Source organism: Rana temporaria, chromosome 9, assembly GCF_905171775.1.
Source record: "Rana temporaria chromosome 9, aRanTem1.1, whole genome shotgun sequence".
NCBI lineage: Eukaryota > Metazoa > Chordata > Amphibia > Anura > Ranidae > Rana > Rana temporaria.
Window position 1 is genome coordinate 43,554,769 of NC_053497.1, and position 16,953 is coordinate 43,571,721.

At 39.8% G+C, this 16,953-nt stretch overlaps 2 protein-coding genes across 12 annotated transcripts in view; one reads left to right on the forward strand and one right to left on the reverse strand.

Annotated features, from left to right (window-relative positions):
• Positions 1-8,954, forward strand: part of RYR1 (ryanodine receptor 1) — a 273,212-nt gene extending 264,258 nt beyond the window's left edge. For 10 of the 11 annotated variants that reach the window (XM_040323298.1, XM_040323302.1, XM_040323300.1 and 7 more), the window contains 7 exons: positions 65-211; positions 428-562; positions 660-816; positions 4,814-4,878; positions 6,854-6,954; positions 7,054-7,105; positions 7,249-8,954. In XM_040323298.1, coding sequence (XP_040179232.1) covers positions 65-211; positions 428-562; positions 660-816; positions 4,814-4,878; positions 6,854-6,954; positions 7,054-7,105; positions 7,249-7,344 — 753 coding nt within the window. In that variant the 3' untranslated portion in view covers positions 7,345-8,954. The remainder of the gene's footprint in view (positions 1-64; positions 212-427; positions 563-659; positions 817-4,813; positions 4,879-6,853; positions 6,955-7,053; positions 7,106-7,248) is intronic. The other variant, XM_040323301.1, reaches the window with a different exon arrangement.
• A 2,449-nt stretch (positions 8,955-11,403) lies between these two features.
• Positions 11,404-16,953, reverse strand: part of MAP4K1 (mitogen-activated protein kinase kinase kinase kinase 1) — a 119,496-nt gene continuing 113,946 nt past the window's right edge. The window contains exons 28-31 of the mRNA XM_040323310.1: positions 16,806-16,895; positions 15,523-15,593; positions 14,005-14,054; positions 11,404-11,767 (exon numbers count right to left, since the gene is read on the reverse strand). Of these exons, the coding sequence (XP_040179244.1) occupies positions 11,665-11,767; positions 14,005-14,054; positions 15,523-15,593; positions 16,806-16,895 (314 nt within the window). The 3' untranslated portion in view covers positions 11,404-11,664. The remainder of the gene's footprint in view (positions 11,768-14,004; positions 14,055-15,522; positions 15,594-16,805; positions 16,896-16,953) is intronic.

The window sequence follows — 16,953 nt, forward strand, 5'->3', positions numbered from 1 at the left end:
ATAGAAATATATATTAGACATACAGTTAATTGTATACTGACCCCCATGTTCTTTTTCCTTCCAGTCTTTCTTATATCTGGTATGGTACTTGGTCATGTCCATGCTGGGTCACTACAACAACTTTTTCTTTGCTGCACACTTGCTGGATATTGCAATGGGTGTGAAGACCCTGCGCACAATCTTGTCCTCTGTCACACACAACGGTAAACAGGTATGGCAGCAACAATATTCATTCATTCATACGGCTTTGTAATTCAAAACACACTAGTCAAAAGATATTCTGTTTTTAGAGAAAATCTTGCTATATAACTATGGGTCCTCATTACTTAGGATGGATTTAATGAAAATAATCTTTCGTTCCCATTTATTATCTAAAATGTTCTGCACAATGGCTTTTAACCTCATTTCCTTCTCTCTGACCCTGCAGCTCATGATGACTGTGGGACTGCTAGCTGTGGTTGTATACCTTTACACAGTGGTTGCCTTCAACTTCTTCCGCAAATTTTACAACAAGAGCGAGGATGAAGATGAACCAGACATGAAGTGTGATGACATGATGACGGTGAGCACACCTTTTCTAAATTGTCTTTAGGACCAAGTGCTATTCACGGTTTTATTATTACTCTTTTTAATTATTTATTTTTTGGTGTCCTCTGTAGTGTTACCTTTTCCATATGTATGTTGGTGTGAGAGCTGGTGGTGGAATTGGAGATGAGATTGAAGACCCTGCAGGAGATGAATATGAATTGTACCGTGTTGTCTTTGACATCACGTTCTTCTTCTTTGTCATTGTCATCCTGTTGGCTATCATTCAAGGTAAGTAATGGTCACCTCCCAGTAATTAACATCATTGAATTTTTGACAAGTAAAATTAAGGTGTGCTCAAAACAAATATGCTGTGCTAGTGATGATAAATGTAACCAACCACTTATGCCCCGTACACGATTGGAAATTCCGAAAGCAAAAGTCCGATGTGAGCTTTTGAACGGAAATTCCGACCGTGTGTATGCTCCATCAGACTTCTGCTGTCGGAATTTCCGCCAACAAAAGATTGAGAGCTGGTTCTCAAATTTTCCGACTGAAAAAACTCCTATCAGAAAATCCGATCATCTGTAGCAATTCCCACGCGCAAAATTCTGACGCATGCTCGGAAACAATTTGACGCATACTCGGAAGCATTGAACTTAATTTTCTCGGCTCCTCGTAGTGTTGTACGTCACCGCATTCTTGACGGTCGAAAGTTCCGAGAACTTTTGTGTGACTGTGTGTATGTAAGCCAGGCTTGAGCGGAATTCCAATCGGAAAATCCATCCAAGGTTTTTCCGACGGAAAATCCGATCGTGTGTACGCAGCATAAGTGTATCAATTTTCCTGTGTAAATATGAGTGCCAACAAATCAACATGCAAATATATAATACATTCATGTGTATTTCTTCTTGTGATAATATAAATCCTGTGCTTGAGTGCAAACAAATGTTTAAAAAATAAAAAAGTCAAAAAGAAGTTGTAACTTGTTGAGTCTTCACAAATCCTCAAAATTCGTGCTTTGTATCTATTCACCTCACACTTTAAGTTTGGTCAAATAAAGCTTTTTGGTCACCCCGGACTAACAGATCATGCTTTCCTCCTCATTGCTCCATTGATGTGCCTCAATTATGGCTCGATATATATCAGAGAAAAAGAATCTCCAAATAGTGCTTATATCGTTTTAAACAATATTCAATTTATTAAAAAATTCATTAATTTTATACAGCCTATATCATATAAAACCACAATGCTGCAGCTATTTCATGCCTCTCCGTGAAAGAGGCTAAAGCGTTTTGACAAACAAATGTGCCCCTCCCCTACGCGTTACATCACAGGGTCCCATGACTCATCAGGGAGATTCCTGATGAGTCACAAGACCCTGTGATGTAACGCGTAGAGATGGGGCACATTTGTTTGGCAAGACGCTTTTGCATCTTTCATGGAGAGGCACAAGGCACATGGTTTTATATGATGTAACAGGAGTGACTTTTGGGCACAGATTGAGCCAGGAGATGGGGTGGCAAGTGAATCATAATTCATGTATTACTTGAGATGGGATATTAATAATAATTCATGTTTGCAGGATGTCTTGAGATATCACAAGTTGTTGGCTATTCAATGTGGGGACACATTCTTTTGAAAGGTGTTAATTGCATCTACTCCTAGACATTTCATTGTCCATTGTGTAAAGGTGTTAATCCAGGTCTGCTCCCAGACCTCTAATTATGTATGCTAAATACTGTTTATGTGTGGAATGTACTTGTCGGAGACAGAACGTCTGTCTAGGGATGTTCATTGTGAGAGATCATTGTGTGATGGTGTTTTGTTTGAGTTCTGTTAATGAAGGAATGTGCAGTGATTAGATCATGATAATTATAGGCCGGCGCCGAAATGTCTAGAATGTTTAGTAATTAGCTCAAATAATGTGATTGAAGCCCCCCAAGGTGTGATGTGTGGGTGGGGACAGTTTGATTGTTCCTGTGCCTTGAAAACTGTATAAAATCTGAGAGTGAACCATTAAAGTTGTATTACATTTGAAACCAGAAGCACAGAGCTGTGTGTCTCGTGTCTGGGGGGAATTCTTATGGGTCGTGTTCGTTTGCCTGATTGTGGAGTGTCGATAAGCTGTCTTGGATGGGATGGAAGGTTCGTAAACGGTGGTGACCGTTACATATGATATACGCTGTATACAAATAAGGTAGGTATTCCCACGCTACTAAATAGATTGGCTCTTTTAACTGCTGCAAAACACTGAAAGGTTACTCCATAACCGCAAGAGAGATAAACAATAAATAATGCTGCACTGTTAAATAAAATGAATACATATACACCAACTGTGTACAGTGTATAAACAAACAATAGTGCTGAACTGTTAAATATAATCACTAATGAATAAATAAATATAAGTAATAATATATTATTAATGTGACTTATAATCCATACGTAATTAAATATAAAAGTACTGTGTGCTACATAATTCATCATAGTGGAAAATGACAATAAAGTGCCAAATGCAAAAAATTATAGTGTGCACATGTGAAAATCGCATAAGTAGATATCATTTGAGAGTCTTGATGAGGGGATGAACCCGAGTGTCAAATCCCCTCTGTAACGTGATATGGAGAAAAGTCTTATCCTTCTTATTGTGCAAAACAACGCAATGAGCATAAAGTGAGTGACCTTTCTTCTTCTGTGCAAATGATTTTGAATAAAGAAAGTGCAAAGTGACTTCTCCTCTTCAGTGTGGCACACTAAAATAATAGGTGGACTCTTAACTTACAGCTGTAAGGTAACAGCATATATATATATATATATATATATATATATATATATATATATATATATATATAAACGGGTGTTTCCACTGTAAGTCCTGATGGTAATCGTACTCTTGATCTGACGCTTTTGGTATGTTAGTGTGTACCTGCTCCTTTGTGACCAATCCCGGCAATACTATCACTCCACTTAGTCAAAGTTCCAGCAAGCAAAAAGTGTAATCTCAAAGATGAGCAATAAGACTTTTTTCCATATCACTTTACAGAGGGGATTTGACATTCAGGTTCATCCCCTCATCAAGACTCTCAAATTATATCTACTTATGCGATTTGCACATTATCATTTTTTGCATGTAGCACACAGTCACTTTTATATTTAATTACGTATGGATTTTAGTTCACATTAATAATATATTATTACGTATATTTATTTATTCACTAGTGATTATATTTAACAGTGCAGCGCTATTGTTTATTTATACACTGAATACAGTTGGTGCACTGGAGCACCTTTTAAACGTGAGTTCTATGCACATTTTATAATAAATTGAATATTGTTGAAAACGATATAAGCACTATTTGGAGCTCTTTTTCTCTCCTACGTATCAAGTCATAATGGAGGCACATCAATAGAGCAACGAGGAGGAAAGCATGATCTGTTAGAGCCCTTTCACACTGGAAATGCCTATAGCGGAGCGGTAAAATAGCGGTAAAACACAGCTATTTTACCACGTTTTTACAGCGTTTTCAATTCATTTCAATGGAGAGGGGCGTTTTTGGAGCGTTTTTTTTCAGCGCTCAAAAGCTGCTCCAAAGATGCTGCTTGCAGGACTTTTCTCAACGCTCTTCCAGCGCAACACCTCAGTGTGAAAGGGTCCATTGAGATGCATGGGGAGCGTTTTATGAGCGATATTTTTACCGCGAAAACGCGGCAAAAACACAGCGAAAACGCACCAGTGTGAAAGGGCTCTTAGTCTGGGGTGACTAAAAAGCTTTATTTGACCAAACGTAAGTGTGAGGCAAGTGCATTTCTTATAGGGGAGCACTGAGACGCATAGATACAAAGCACGGATTTTTGAAGACTCAAGTTACAACTTCTTTCTGTCATTTTTATTAATTAAACATTTGATTGCACTCAAGCACAGGTTTATATTATCACAAGAAGAAATGCACATGGATGTATTATATATTTATATATTCACATGTTATTATGTTGGCACTCATATTTGCACAGGAAAATTAAAACACTGAGTGGTTGGTTACATTTATTATCACTATTTGTTTTGAGTTTTTTTGCATATTTATATTGGGAGTATGTTATTTGCTGCTTGCATATATTAATTAGATTGTATTCTTGTTGCTCGCAAGACTAGGGATTATATTTAAAATTAAGGTATGACTTTACAAATGAACTGGCCTAAGTTTAGTATACATTTGACAATCTCTTTGACGATCTCTAAAATGACAACGAGAATAAAGGTTTAAAATTAATCCATGAAATCCCCTTACAGGTTTGATCATTGATGCCTTTGGAGAGCTGAGAGACCAACAGGAGCAAGTAAAGGAAGATATGGAGGTAAGTGTTTAATTCACAATCCCAGTCGCTGCATCTTCTACTTACCCCTTACTTTTACATTCTGTTCTCACACAAGGCTTTTTCAAGTTGCGCCCCTAATCAGATTTGTAGCAAGTTTGTTTTTGGTACCACTCCCGTAGACCTTTGCTGGTTAGCTTTCTCGATATTGGGGGCCACAAGTGCAGCCCCCCTGACATCTACCCAGAGCTGCACATAATATTATTGCTAAAGAAAATTCTAATAGACTTAAGACATGCAACAGGAGATAGTCAAAGACTAAAGGTAAGGTGCAAAAGATGGCAAGAAACTGCAATTATGCTACAGGGGTTGCTCAGATACTACAGACATGCTACAAGAGATAGTTGAAGGCTGTAGACATGCTACAGGAGAGGGTCAGAGAGACGGGTTTTATCATTTATTAAAGACTGGGGACATAGTTCAGGAGACAGTCATAGATTGCAAGGGACTGCTGCAAACCACTGCTATTACTGCTTCTGCATTTAGCACCCTTAAAAATGACTGGTGCTTTATGTGAGATTTCTCTTAGCAAGATCTATTATAAAAGATCAAAAACATAAAGAGACAAGGAATGACCAGCACAGAATAACAGTAAAATAAACCAAATCTTTAACTACGAAATAGCATATTTTTTGTTCAGTGATCTAAGCACCTAGGTAAGGAAACCACAAACTAATGTCTCCAGGGGGGCACACAGGTCTAGGGCCATAGGTTGGGTATTGGAACCCTAGCCTCTGACATTGGCAGTCTACTATTGATAAAAACAACAATATTGTCTAGTTTTATAAGGGTTGATTCTACAACTAAAGCCTCGTACACACGATCAGATTTTTTCCGACGGGAATTGTGTGATGACAGACTGTTGGCCTAAAATCCAACCATTTCTACGCTCCATCAGAGAATTGTTGTCAGACTTTCCGCTGACAAATGTTGGATGGCAGGCTTATACATTTTCCACGGATGGTCTGTTGTCAGATTTTTTTATTGTGTGTACAAAAGTCCAAAGTAGAAACACGCATGCTCGGAATCAATGCTCACCAAACACAACATTAGCAGAAGGTGTCCAAAGGGTGGCGCTCAAGAGCTGAAATATAATGTAATATGTCACTACGTTCATGTTTGTTGGCCGACAATTGTGTGCCGTTTCTGTGCAAGACAAGTTCATGGCCAACAGTCTGATGCTTTGTCTACGGAAAATCCGATTTGTGTGTACGAGGCTTAAGAGCTGTATTCTGTATTGTTCTTAATTTTGTTCTCTCTCTCCATCATCTATATTTATTCATGTTAGGAATTTGTAGGTTGATTTTCCTTTCCCTTTCAACTTTCTTAGCTTTTTTTCTTTTCCTCTGCTCATCTCCATGATTTCTCCTTTTCTATTATTTACCTTCAATGTTATTCATCTGGCTTTTCTTATCCCGCGTACAAACGGTCGTTTTTTTTTTATGAAAAAAAACGTCATTTTTTGTGAGGTAAAAAAACAACGTTTTTGAAACTTCATTTTCAAAAACGACGTTGCCTACACACCATCGTTTTTTCAAAATGCTCTAGCAAAGCCCGGTTACGTTCAGCACTCTTTTCCATTGAAGCTTGCTTCATAACTTGCTTCTGAGCATGCGCGGGTTTAAAAATGTTTTTTTCAACGTTGTTTTAGCTACACACGGTGATTTTTTGTGACACAAAAAACAACGTTTTGAAAAACGACACAAAAAATTTAAGCATGCTCGAATTTTTTTTTTACGTTTTTCAGAAGACATAAAACAAAGTTTTTCCCCCCACACGGTCATTTAAAATGACGTTTTTAAAAACTTTGTTTTTTTTACATCACATAAAACGACCGTGTGTACGCGGCATTATGGTTATGTTATACATAATATTCTTATACAGTACATAATATTCTGCCTCATTCCCACAATATCATGTTTTATCTACTCATTGCCTTCTTTGTTGTGTCCTCCAGACCAAATGCTTCATCTGTGGCATCGGCAGTGATTACTTTGATACAACGCCGCATGGCTTTGAGACTCACACGTTGGAAGAACATAACTTGGCCAATTACATGTAAGTTTATAAAACATGTAAAAAAACAATATATTTATTTCAGTGGGTGAGATATCAAACAATGTTCAAGGTTCTTGACTGGTCTATGCTCTCCTTCAGGTTCTTCCTAATGTATTTAATCAACAAGGACGACACAGAACATACAGGGCAGGTAAGTGCATTATTTCAGCTATTTACATCATCGTTTTGAATATACTGGTATTTCAAAATTAAAAGACATTGGACCATTCAAGCCATCAATCATTAGCTATGCCTCCAAGTACAATAACAGACCCTAGTTCCTCTCTTTTGCAGGAGTCGTATGTCTGGAAGATGTACCAGGAGAGATGTTGGGACTTCTTCCCGGCTGGAGACTGTTTCCGGAAGACGTATGAGGATCAGCTTGGCTAATAACTAAGACTTGCACATATTATATTTGGGTCTTTCTGACCTTTAAAGCTACAAGAGACATTGGCAACCATCTTCATTATATAGTAGGTTTCCATCTCTACTGATCCTTTTCGGTGATCTCGTGGAATATTAATTTATTAAGTGGAGACTGTTACATCTTCATAGTCCAGATGCCCTTGAAGAGCATCAAACTGTAATTGCAAAGATACCTGCCTGACTGTCGCATCTTGATAGCCAAATTGCTGCTGTAAAGCAATGCATTTTCAGAGACTTCAGATAAGTATTGCTTGTTACTCAGCGTCTTCTTTGGGAGCACTGATGTCTTTTGCTCCCACAGGAGCTTATTGCCTCACTGTCCTGTCACCAAAAATAACAACCTATTGATATGCCAATGCGTTCACTGCCAAAAGAGGCTTAACAGAGAGACATTATTGTCCTACTTTCTGCAGAGCATTGCACCTTTATCTTTAGTCAACCGGGTAATAATGTCCCTATTTTTGCCCCCAATGTTGCTGAGCAAAAACAGCATCATTCAAGTTAAAAGTAAAGCAATAATATATGGTACCATGTTGCTGTACATTACAGATCTACAGCACAATTCTGATTATTCAATAACTGTTCTAGTTATATGTTAAATATGCAAAATGTCTAAGCATATTAATTGCAAATATGCAGCTCACAATTCTTAGGAACCACCAGTAAAGACTATTTTTAAAAGGCTGCTTTTGGATTGGTGGGTATGTGTGAACACACTAGATGTTTATCTCAATATACACACAGCAAGCGAACACTGGCCCAAATTCAATGCAATAAGCCATGACAGTCAATGTCATAGTACCCAAGATTTAATCTTTTGGCCCAGTATGGGAAGATTTTATAGTATTTAAGATTTTTTATATTTATTAAGAGCCTGTGCGCCATAAAACTGGTTGTGATGCTGTTGGCATCACCAGTTAAGGCCGAAGTGATATTCAATCGATCATCCGCCATGAACTCTAAACAGATAAAAGCATAAAGTTCTTTGGCTGCCTCTAGAACACAGTCTTTATTGCTACTGGGGATGTGACTTGTGTACCGCAATACTAGTGCCTTATACCTCCCTGTGAGGAGGCGTACCGCAGTGTCACAATGTGGGGTTATTTGTGAAATGTATACTTTGTTACTGCTGCTTGATTCATTAGTACACGTATGAATTTGGTAAATAACAAAATGCAAAGACCAGTACTGTTTAGTGACCCGTGGCAGCCAATCAAAAAATTTTGCTTTAAGGAGCTTGTGCCTGTGATTGGTTACTGTAGGTTATTGCACACAATTGCTTCATTTGTTATGTTATTATCTAAGCCCATTAATGTCTGAATGTGTAGGTGAGGGGAGAAGGGGGGGTCACTTCCCCAACCGCTTCTTTTGAGCACCTGGACAGGGTATCGCTCCTCTCACCACCCTGAAGTTTATTTTCTGTATTCTCTGGAGGATTATCTGTTATGTTTTCTTAATACAGAGGCAATAGATATTATATGGGATGATACTGTTTTGGAGGAAGCTGAATTCTTACTTGTGCTACAATTTTGTCCTGTTTGTCTGTAATAAAATATTTATTGATGACGCTGTAAGACTTGCTGATTGTCTCTGAACCTCGGTGTACTCTAAATCCAAATGATTCTTTGTATACGGTCAGATCTGTGTCATGAGAATGAAAGATCATGGTTTATTAGAAAGAATAAACCTGCTGCCAGAGCATCCACTTCCGGTGAGCTTCTGATACCATCTTGTTTAGGCTGAATTCCAATACATCTACAGCCAGGGAGGGAAAGGGCCATGCAGCATCTCCTGAAGCTGAGGAGAGTTAAGAGTTTCAATGACTTACTTTTCTCATACTCATAATAAACACTCCTCGATCTCCAGAGGTACCACACGGACATTTTGTCTTTGCTGCATATGTACAGGGGGGAAAATAATTATTTAATCCCTTGCAGATTTTGTAAGTTTGCTCACTTACAAAGAAATGAAAGGTCTAAAGTTGTTATCATACGTGTATTATAAATAATAGAGAAAGAATATCAACCAAAAATCAATAAAAAATTACAAGCCTTTCTTATTCGAAAATAAATCTGTGTACTCATGGGTGGAGGGATTTCCCCTCACTTTCTGTACTGTATGACACCCATCAGAGAGGACGCAAAGAGATTTTCTCTGACATTAAAAATGGTGATTGCCAACTCATCTATTTTGCAAACAGGTCAAAAGTATTAATCACACTTGCCCTTTCATTATTTTAGAGCAGTCACAATAAGTAGAACTGCAACTCAACTTATAACATTTGTATTGTGTGTTTTTTCTGGATTTTTAGTTGATATTTTATCTCTATTATGTAAAAATACACCTATGATAAAAATTATAGACCCTTTATTTCTTTTGTAAGTGAGCAAATGTACAAAATCTGCAGGGGATCAAATAGTTATTTCCCCCATTTTCTGTTTTTAGAAATGGTGAAAGAAATATTTTTTTTCAAAATTTGTAGTAAATGGCCAACAAAGGATCAAATGTTGCAGGGCCCAAAGAAGTGTCATAAGTTCTACCTCCTCATCAGTTTATATTTGGGCCTCATGCATAAAGGCCATTAAAAACACCACTTTTAGGCACCTGTTATTTTATTCGGCGGACCTATGGATCTTGTCTATGGATGTCCGCTGACATCCGATTCGCTAAAAGCAGATGAATGGTGATACGGCGCCATGCATCCTATCGGATCGGGTGAGATCTGATGAAAACTAACATGCTGTCCCTTTTTGTCCGATCTCTCCAAAGATGAGCAGCGGCGCTTGACAAGCACCTCCCCGCTCAGTGAGCAGAGCGTGACCTGTCATCCGCCAGCTCAGCGGAGATCAACAAAGAGATCTCCCGCTGAGCTGTCTGACCACTGCAACGGATCCGTCCCTGTGTGGAAGGGGCCTTAGAGGCATTTAGCATTTTTTTCTGCCTCTAATCGCCCTCCTATGTTAGCCTATGTGTTCATTCACACAGGTGTTTAGAGGCAGAAGAGAAACAGAACCAGCAGTTTCAGCATGAAAAAACATTCCACGTCCCTAAATGTTCTTTATCGCTACTAAATGTGTCTGTAAAATGCAGCTTTAGGCACCATGCTAATGCCTTTTCCTCTCCTGGAACATAGGTGTCCGAGAGAGGAAAAAAAAACTTCCTGTGTGCATGGGGCTTAAATGGGAAAAACAGACTGCAGTAACCCATAGCAGTTAAACTACTTATTGTGACTGCTCTAAAATGATAAGTGTGATTGCTACTTTTGACCCGTTTGAAAAATAGATGAGTTGGCGATTACCATTTTTGATGGGTGACAAAAAAAAGGAAAATCTCTTCCTCTCTAATGGGATGTCATACAGTACAAGACGTGATGGAAAATCTCTCTCCCCATGGGTACACAGATTAATTTTCAAATAAGAAAAGCTTGTAATGTCTGCCAAGATTTTACTGCTGTATGTAACCTGATTAGGAAATTTCCCTTTAGTTTTGGTCCTAGACAAAGCAGAAGGAAACCATGCCAACTTTGACAGACATATCTCATGAGCAGGGCTACAAATATCAATAAAATCCAGACATAAGTTCTAGCCCTTCCCAAAATTCCTTAAAGCCCAACCTCAAGCTCAGAGACCTATTATTATAATTCATAACCTCTATAATTTTATTTACTTTGTTTAGGAAAAGGCAAGCATCATACTGACCATTAGTTCCACCATTAAATCTAACTTCTGCTTTTTTGTTGTTGCAGGCGCTGCTAAAACCTCTCATTCCAACATCTCAAGGTGTCTCCCCATTGCTTGCTCTTGTTCCCCCAATTCCACCATCAGCTGAAGGTGTTGGAATGAGAACATCATAGCAGCACCCATAACTCAAAAAAAAGAAAGAAATAATAATGTATAGAAGTTATTAATGGGGACATGGCCTCATTAAACCTGGATTATTCACCACTGTTTACAATGATACACAATAATTGTGCTCTGTACAGGACCCTTCAAAAAAAAAAAAAAGATCAAAACAACATTTTGGTAAAAGTGCATAAAAGTTTTACTGCATAGACATTCAACCAGTGTCTCCCAAAAAACTGTCCACCACAGTGCCAATGCATGAAGCTTATACAGTAAAGCATATTGATCAGTCCCATTGGGAAAGAGGGGAGCCTGTTCTAAGAAATTCCATGCATTGTCTCTTTTTGGGGCCAACTGTACACAGGCCAGGCTGCTCCCCCACTGAAACAGCCATAAGTGTCTGCCTGAAGGTTGGGTAGATTTGTAACCGACTCATTACTTGTCACTGTCCAAATCCTGAGCATGTCTGGCCAGCACATTCATGGATATATAAGTTGGTTGTGTTGCTGTTACCGGACTGAGGGGCCTCCACAATGATCTTTCTACTGTAAGAGAGAAGTGACAAGGATTTAGAACTACAGTACAAATTTGGACATAGATGGAACATTTCTTCGTAAGGACTAGATGCCTGCCTGTCGTGCTAACCACCTTTCATTCGTACTTAATTGCAGGTCAGGGAATCAAAGTACACAGATACGTTTAACTTCACTTTGACATTGTTGACCTGCATAATGGTCATTTGTCTCATCTTTGGTCAGATGTACTTGTTATCGCCCCTTAGAGAAGAACCTAAAAACTCCCTGATCAATGCTGAGTGTTATGTAGGACAGTTGAACCTAACTCCCTAGGCTGAATTCCCTTTTAAAATAATTGTATTTAACCAGTTCCCTACCAAGCCATAGTAATAAGACGTCGGCAGGAACTGTCTCTCCCTCAGAGTGGACGTAATATGATGTCCTTTGCATCACGGCCGCTAGGGGGAGCGCCCTAGCTCGCGACCCGGTGCGCGTGCCCGGTAGCGCCAGGAGTGTGGATCTGTGTGTGTAAACAGAGGTGAGGAGACCAATGTGTGTTCCCAGTACAGAGGAACACAGATCGGTCCCCTACAGTAAGAATCACTCCCAGGGAACATATTAACCCCTTCAGCGCCCCCTAGTGTTAACCCCTTTCCTGCCAGTCACATTTACACAGTAATCAGTGCAGTTTTATAGCACTAATCGCTGTATAAATGTGAATGGTCCCAAAAACGTGTCAAAAGTGTCCGATATGTCCGCCACAATGTCACCGTCACAATAAAAATCGCAGATCGCTAGTAAAAAAAATAATAATAATAAAAATGCCATAAATCTATCCCCTATTTTGTAGACGCTATAAATTTTGCGCAACCCAATCAATATATGCTTATTGCAATTTTTTTTTTTATATACCAAAAATATGTAGAAGAATATCTATCGGTCTAAACTGAGGAACATTTTTTTTTATTTTTTTTTATTGATATTTATTAAATCAAAAAGTATGGTGTTTTTTCAAAATTGACGCTCTTCTATTGTTTATAGCGCAAAAAAACCGCAGAGATGATCAAATACCACCAAAAGAAAGCTCTATTTGTGGGGGGAAAAACATAAAGATTTCATTTGGGTACAGTGTTGCATGACCACACAATTGTCACTCAAAGTGCAACAGTGCTGAAAACTAAAAATTGGTCTGGGCAGGAAGGGGGTGAAAATGCCCTGTATGGAAGTGGTTAAACATAATACCAGAAGAAGTCCAATATTTAAGCCAAATTGCCCCTTTCACACTGACATGTTTTTCAGGCACTTTAGCGCTAAAAATGGCGCCTAAATACCGCCTGAGAAAATACTGCCCTGCAGTCTTCAGTAAGGCTGGAACAAAAAGTGTTTCTGGACAGCTGCACTCGGAACAAATTGTAGCCTTTATTAAAAGGACAGCACTACAAGTCACAGCAAAAATGAAAATAAAAACTAGTGTTTAGTCATAGCTTCATTTGGGTTCCCACCTGGAGGGGCTACTCACTTTTTCCCTGCAGTCTTCAGCGTGAGAGCCTGAAGGCTTTCACACTGAAGCAGTGTGCTAGCAGGACCGCTCCAAAAGTCCTGCTAGCCGCATCTTTGGAGCGGTGTGTTTACTGCTCCTTCCCATTGAAAGCAATGAGAAACTGCGGTAATACCGCTGACAATGCGCCTAACCCTTTTTCGGCCCCTAACGGGGGTTAAAACTGCGCCGCTAGCGGATGGTATAGCGCCGCTATACCGCCAGCGCACCTCCTGCGCCCAGTGTGAAAAGGGGCCTACTGTACTTGGATATAGACAAGTATGAATAGTCGGCAGCTAGGCAGATGCACAATACAGAAAAAAAGTGCTTGGGCATGAAGGTTTGGCCCATTTTTTCTAGTTGACGTTTTTCTGTCAGCATAAACCAAAACTGTACCCTTACTAATGACCTACCCTTCTATAATACCAGGATATCCCCATCTTCTACATATTCCTAAATTCTCTTGGAGATGCAAAAACATTTAATGCCAGTGTTGCTCCAAGTAAGAATAGTGCATCTCATACATGGTAATAAGAGTGCGTTTGTGGTTCAATGTGTAACTGGGGAACAGATGTAGCTATAGGTCTTAATGTTACTCACAAGGCTTCTCCCATCTGAAGTAGGGGGTCAACATTAATGTTGCAGTGGAAAACCCTTTTGAGAAGATTGATTGAGTGGGTGTACAAGTGGTATGAAGATATCATTCCTATTGGTGGATAAGGTTGCTTACCTGTCTGAGGACAGCAGACGTAAACTGCGGTCTGAGCATTCAACAATCACCTGAGGGCAAAAACAGATAATCAGCAATGTCTGGCTGCAGGTTACAGGTATGTATACTACAGGATGGTCATGCCTATTCTAAGCTCATTTTAAAAACTGTAATTTTTTTTGAAGCAGAGTCGAGACAGTAAAGTGTTGATCTTTTCACAAAAAATGAAATGGTGAACTAAGACCCTACGCCCTTCCCAACCCCCCAGTCCCCTCTGCTCTTACCTCCATGGGTGATTAGCTGCCACTGCCCAAGTAAACGGTCTAGTGGTCTAAGGAGTTAAAGCGGAGGTTCACCCAAAAATCAACTTTCTGTCACTAGATCCAGCATACTGCTGACATCTGCAGTATGCTGTATTTTTTTATTTTTTTTTGTACTTATGGTTTTAGCCGTATTTCTTCTCCGGCTCTGAGCGGGGAATCCTTCGGGGAGTAGGCGTTTCTAAATCAAGCGCAGTTGATTGACGGGCTTGGATAGCGCATCACGCCATCCGGAAATAGCCAACGTGACTCTCGGCTGCTTACGGCGCCTGCCGTGTAGAGCTGACTGCGTAGGCGCCGTAAATTGCCGAGAGTCACGTCGGCTATTTTCGGAAGGTGTGACGCACTATCCAAGCCCGTCAATCAACTGCGCTTTATTTAGGAACGCCTATACCCGGAAGGATACGCCGCTCGGTGCAGGAGAAGAAATACGGCTAAAATGATAAGTACAAAAAAAAAAAAATCCAGCATACTGCAGATGTCAGCAGTATGCTGGATCTAGTGACAGAAAGTTGATTTTTGGGTGAACCTCCGCTTTAAAAGCTCTGCTTGCCCTTCTTTCATTAGGGCCTCCGGGATGGATTAGAGCGATTCCAGTTGATCAAAGTGGTCACAGGTCAGCAAGTGACCAATCAAAATCAACCTGATTATTTTCGGAAAGCCCTAAGCAAAGAAGAAGAAGAAAAGTGGGGCTTTTAAATGCCAAGACCACAACCCCAGCTGCGTGGACAGTGAAAGCTCATCACCCATGGAGGGAAGTCCAACAAGGACCAGGGGTTTGGGGCAGGGAAGGTATAGGGTGAATTTACACTTTAAAGTTGTTTTTTCTGGTTCATCCTGAAGCTGGATCTAGGTAACCAATGGGATATTCAATTTTACTGCCTAAATGCTCAGGAACTTAATCATGGTTGAACTATTTTGTCACCAGGTCTGTCTGACAGCAAAGTGGAAAAGTGATGAGTGGATTTTTAGCCGCATTTTCAGAAGCATTTGATCCAATGAAATCAGGCTGATTACACGTCGAGTGTATCCTTCAATAGGATAGCTAAAGATTGTCCGTTATAAATGTGCCCTGCTTGTTCCTATCTTTCTTACAACATCAAAAAACAGTGCAGCCTCTTCTTCTGTACCTTCTACAATCATCCTGGGTATTCTACTGAAGGTATGGGGGTAACCTGTACTCATTTATTATTTTTACCAACACGTCATAACGTCTTACCTCGGCAGTCTGCAGCCTCAACACCTGGAAACCTTTGCTTCTCAAAACAAGGACATACTCCCCAGAAACCGCTACAATAAAGCAAGAACTAGTTACAAAAAAAACTGCAAGTAGGTTCCAGTTGGTATAGTCAAATACAAGTAAAATCTGGAAAGTACAACACATTGACTAACAGTAAAAATTAAGAATGCATTAAAGTAAAATTCCACTTTTGTTACAAAAAATATTAATAATAGTTAGTCAGGGTTTTCTTCCACTTTAGGAAAGATGGTGGTGGTAATGGGGGGCAGAAATCCATCTCCATCACCTATTTATAATACCTTGTGCCCCCCACCCACCAAACCGTATGTATAACCAAGCCTAGTACACGCTAGTATTTTTTTTATTCTTTTCAAAGTCAGCAGGGCCAAACGAAAGAAACCCGACAGCTCCAGAGCCGCTTTACTAACCAAGTAAAGTTATTACAGTGATCTCCCCTGCTGTGCTATTGTGTTCTGATTCCCCCCCAGAACATGCCATTGGCATGATCAGGCGCAGATTGGCACTTCCAGTCATGCTCCATCGACAGAAGCTGGCCAAATGGTAGGCTTCTGACGGACTGGGTGCAGTACACACGTGCCATATGTTCAACGGTTTCTATTGAACCGGATGATGCCACCTGACATTTGGCCCACGTGTACCAGAGCTTAACTGCGTATGGCCAGCCTTACAGTTTGTTTTGTTTTATTTAGATAATGGGCCACAGCTTGAGTGAAAAAAAAACTGTTGGCTGCCAGCATACTGCATGGAAAGACTCCTAATTTCTGATGTAAAGCAGTGGAAGCGGTCATTCTGCAGAGGTTCAACATGCCCCTTGCTGTGTCAGAGCCGAAGCTCTGCAACAAAGCTCATGCTCCCCATTGATTTTTAGAGTTTTAGTTCTAACACAGCCTCAGGGAGTGTGAAATCTCTGCAGGGAGACCACTGCTTCCACACAGAGAGGTCCCTCTCCTGGGCATGCTCAGAGAGGACATCCACATCCATTCCAGATGTGCCTGATTTAAAGGGAAAATTAACTTTGAAACTTTTAAAACATTTTAGAATGTAAAAGTTCTGGGCTTTAAACTCTTTATGCAATAAATGCCTTTAATTTGTATACAAGGCTCAATAGACATCCAGGTTACATTATAGCATGCAAGACATTTGAAGGTTTAGGAAAATCTCAGCAGCTGTAGAGGAGAAATTTAGGAGTTATGTGTTTTGAAAGACACAGCGCAGGTTGTAGGAAAAGAACCCATGCTTACCTACTGAGTCTACCGGAAAAGTGAAAAAGATATTTGGGACACAAGACGTGTGTAGGGGTTCTCCATGGTGATCCACCACGTTTAGTGTGTCTGGGGGGGAAAAAAAAGAAGTCATAAACATTTGTGAGATGTGTGGATGGGGTAAAGA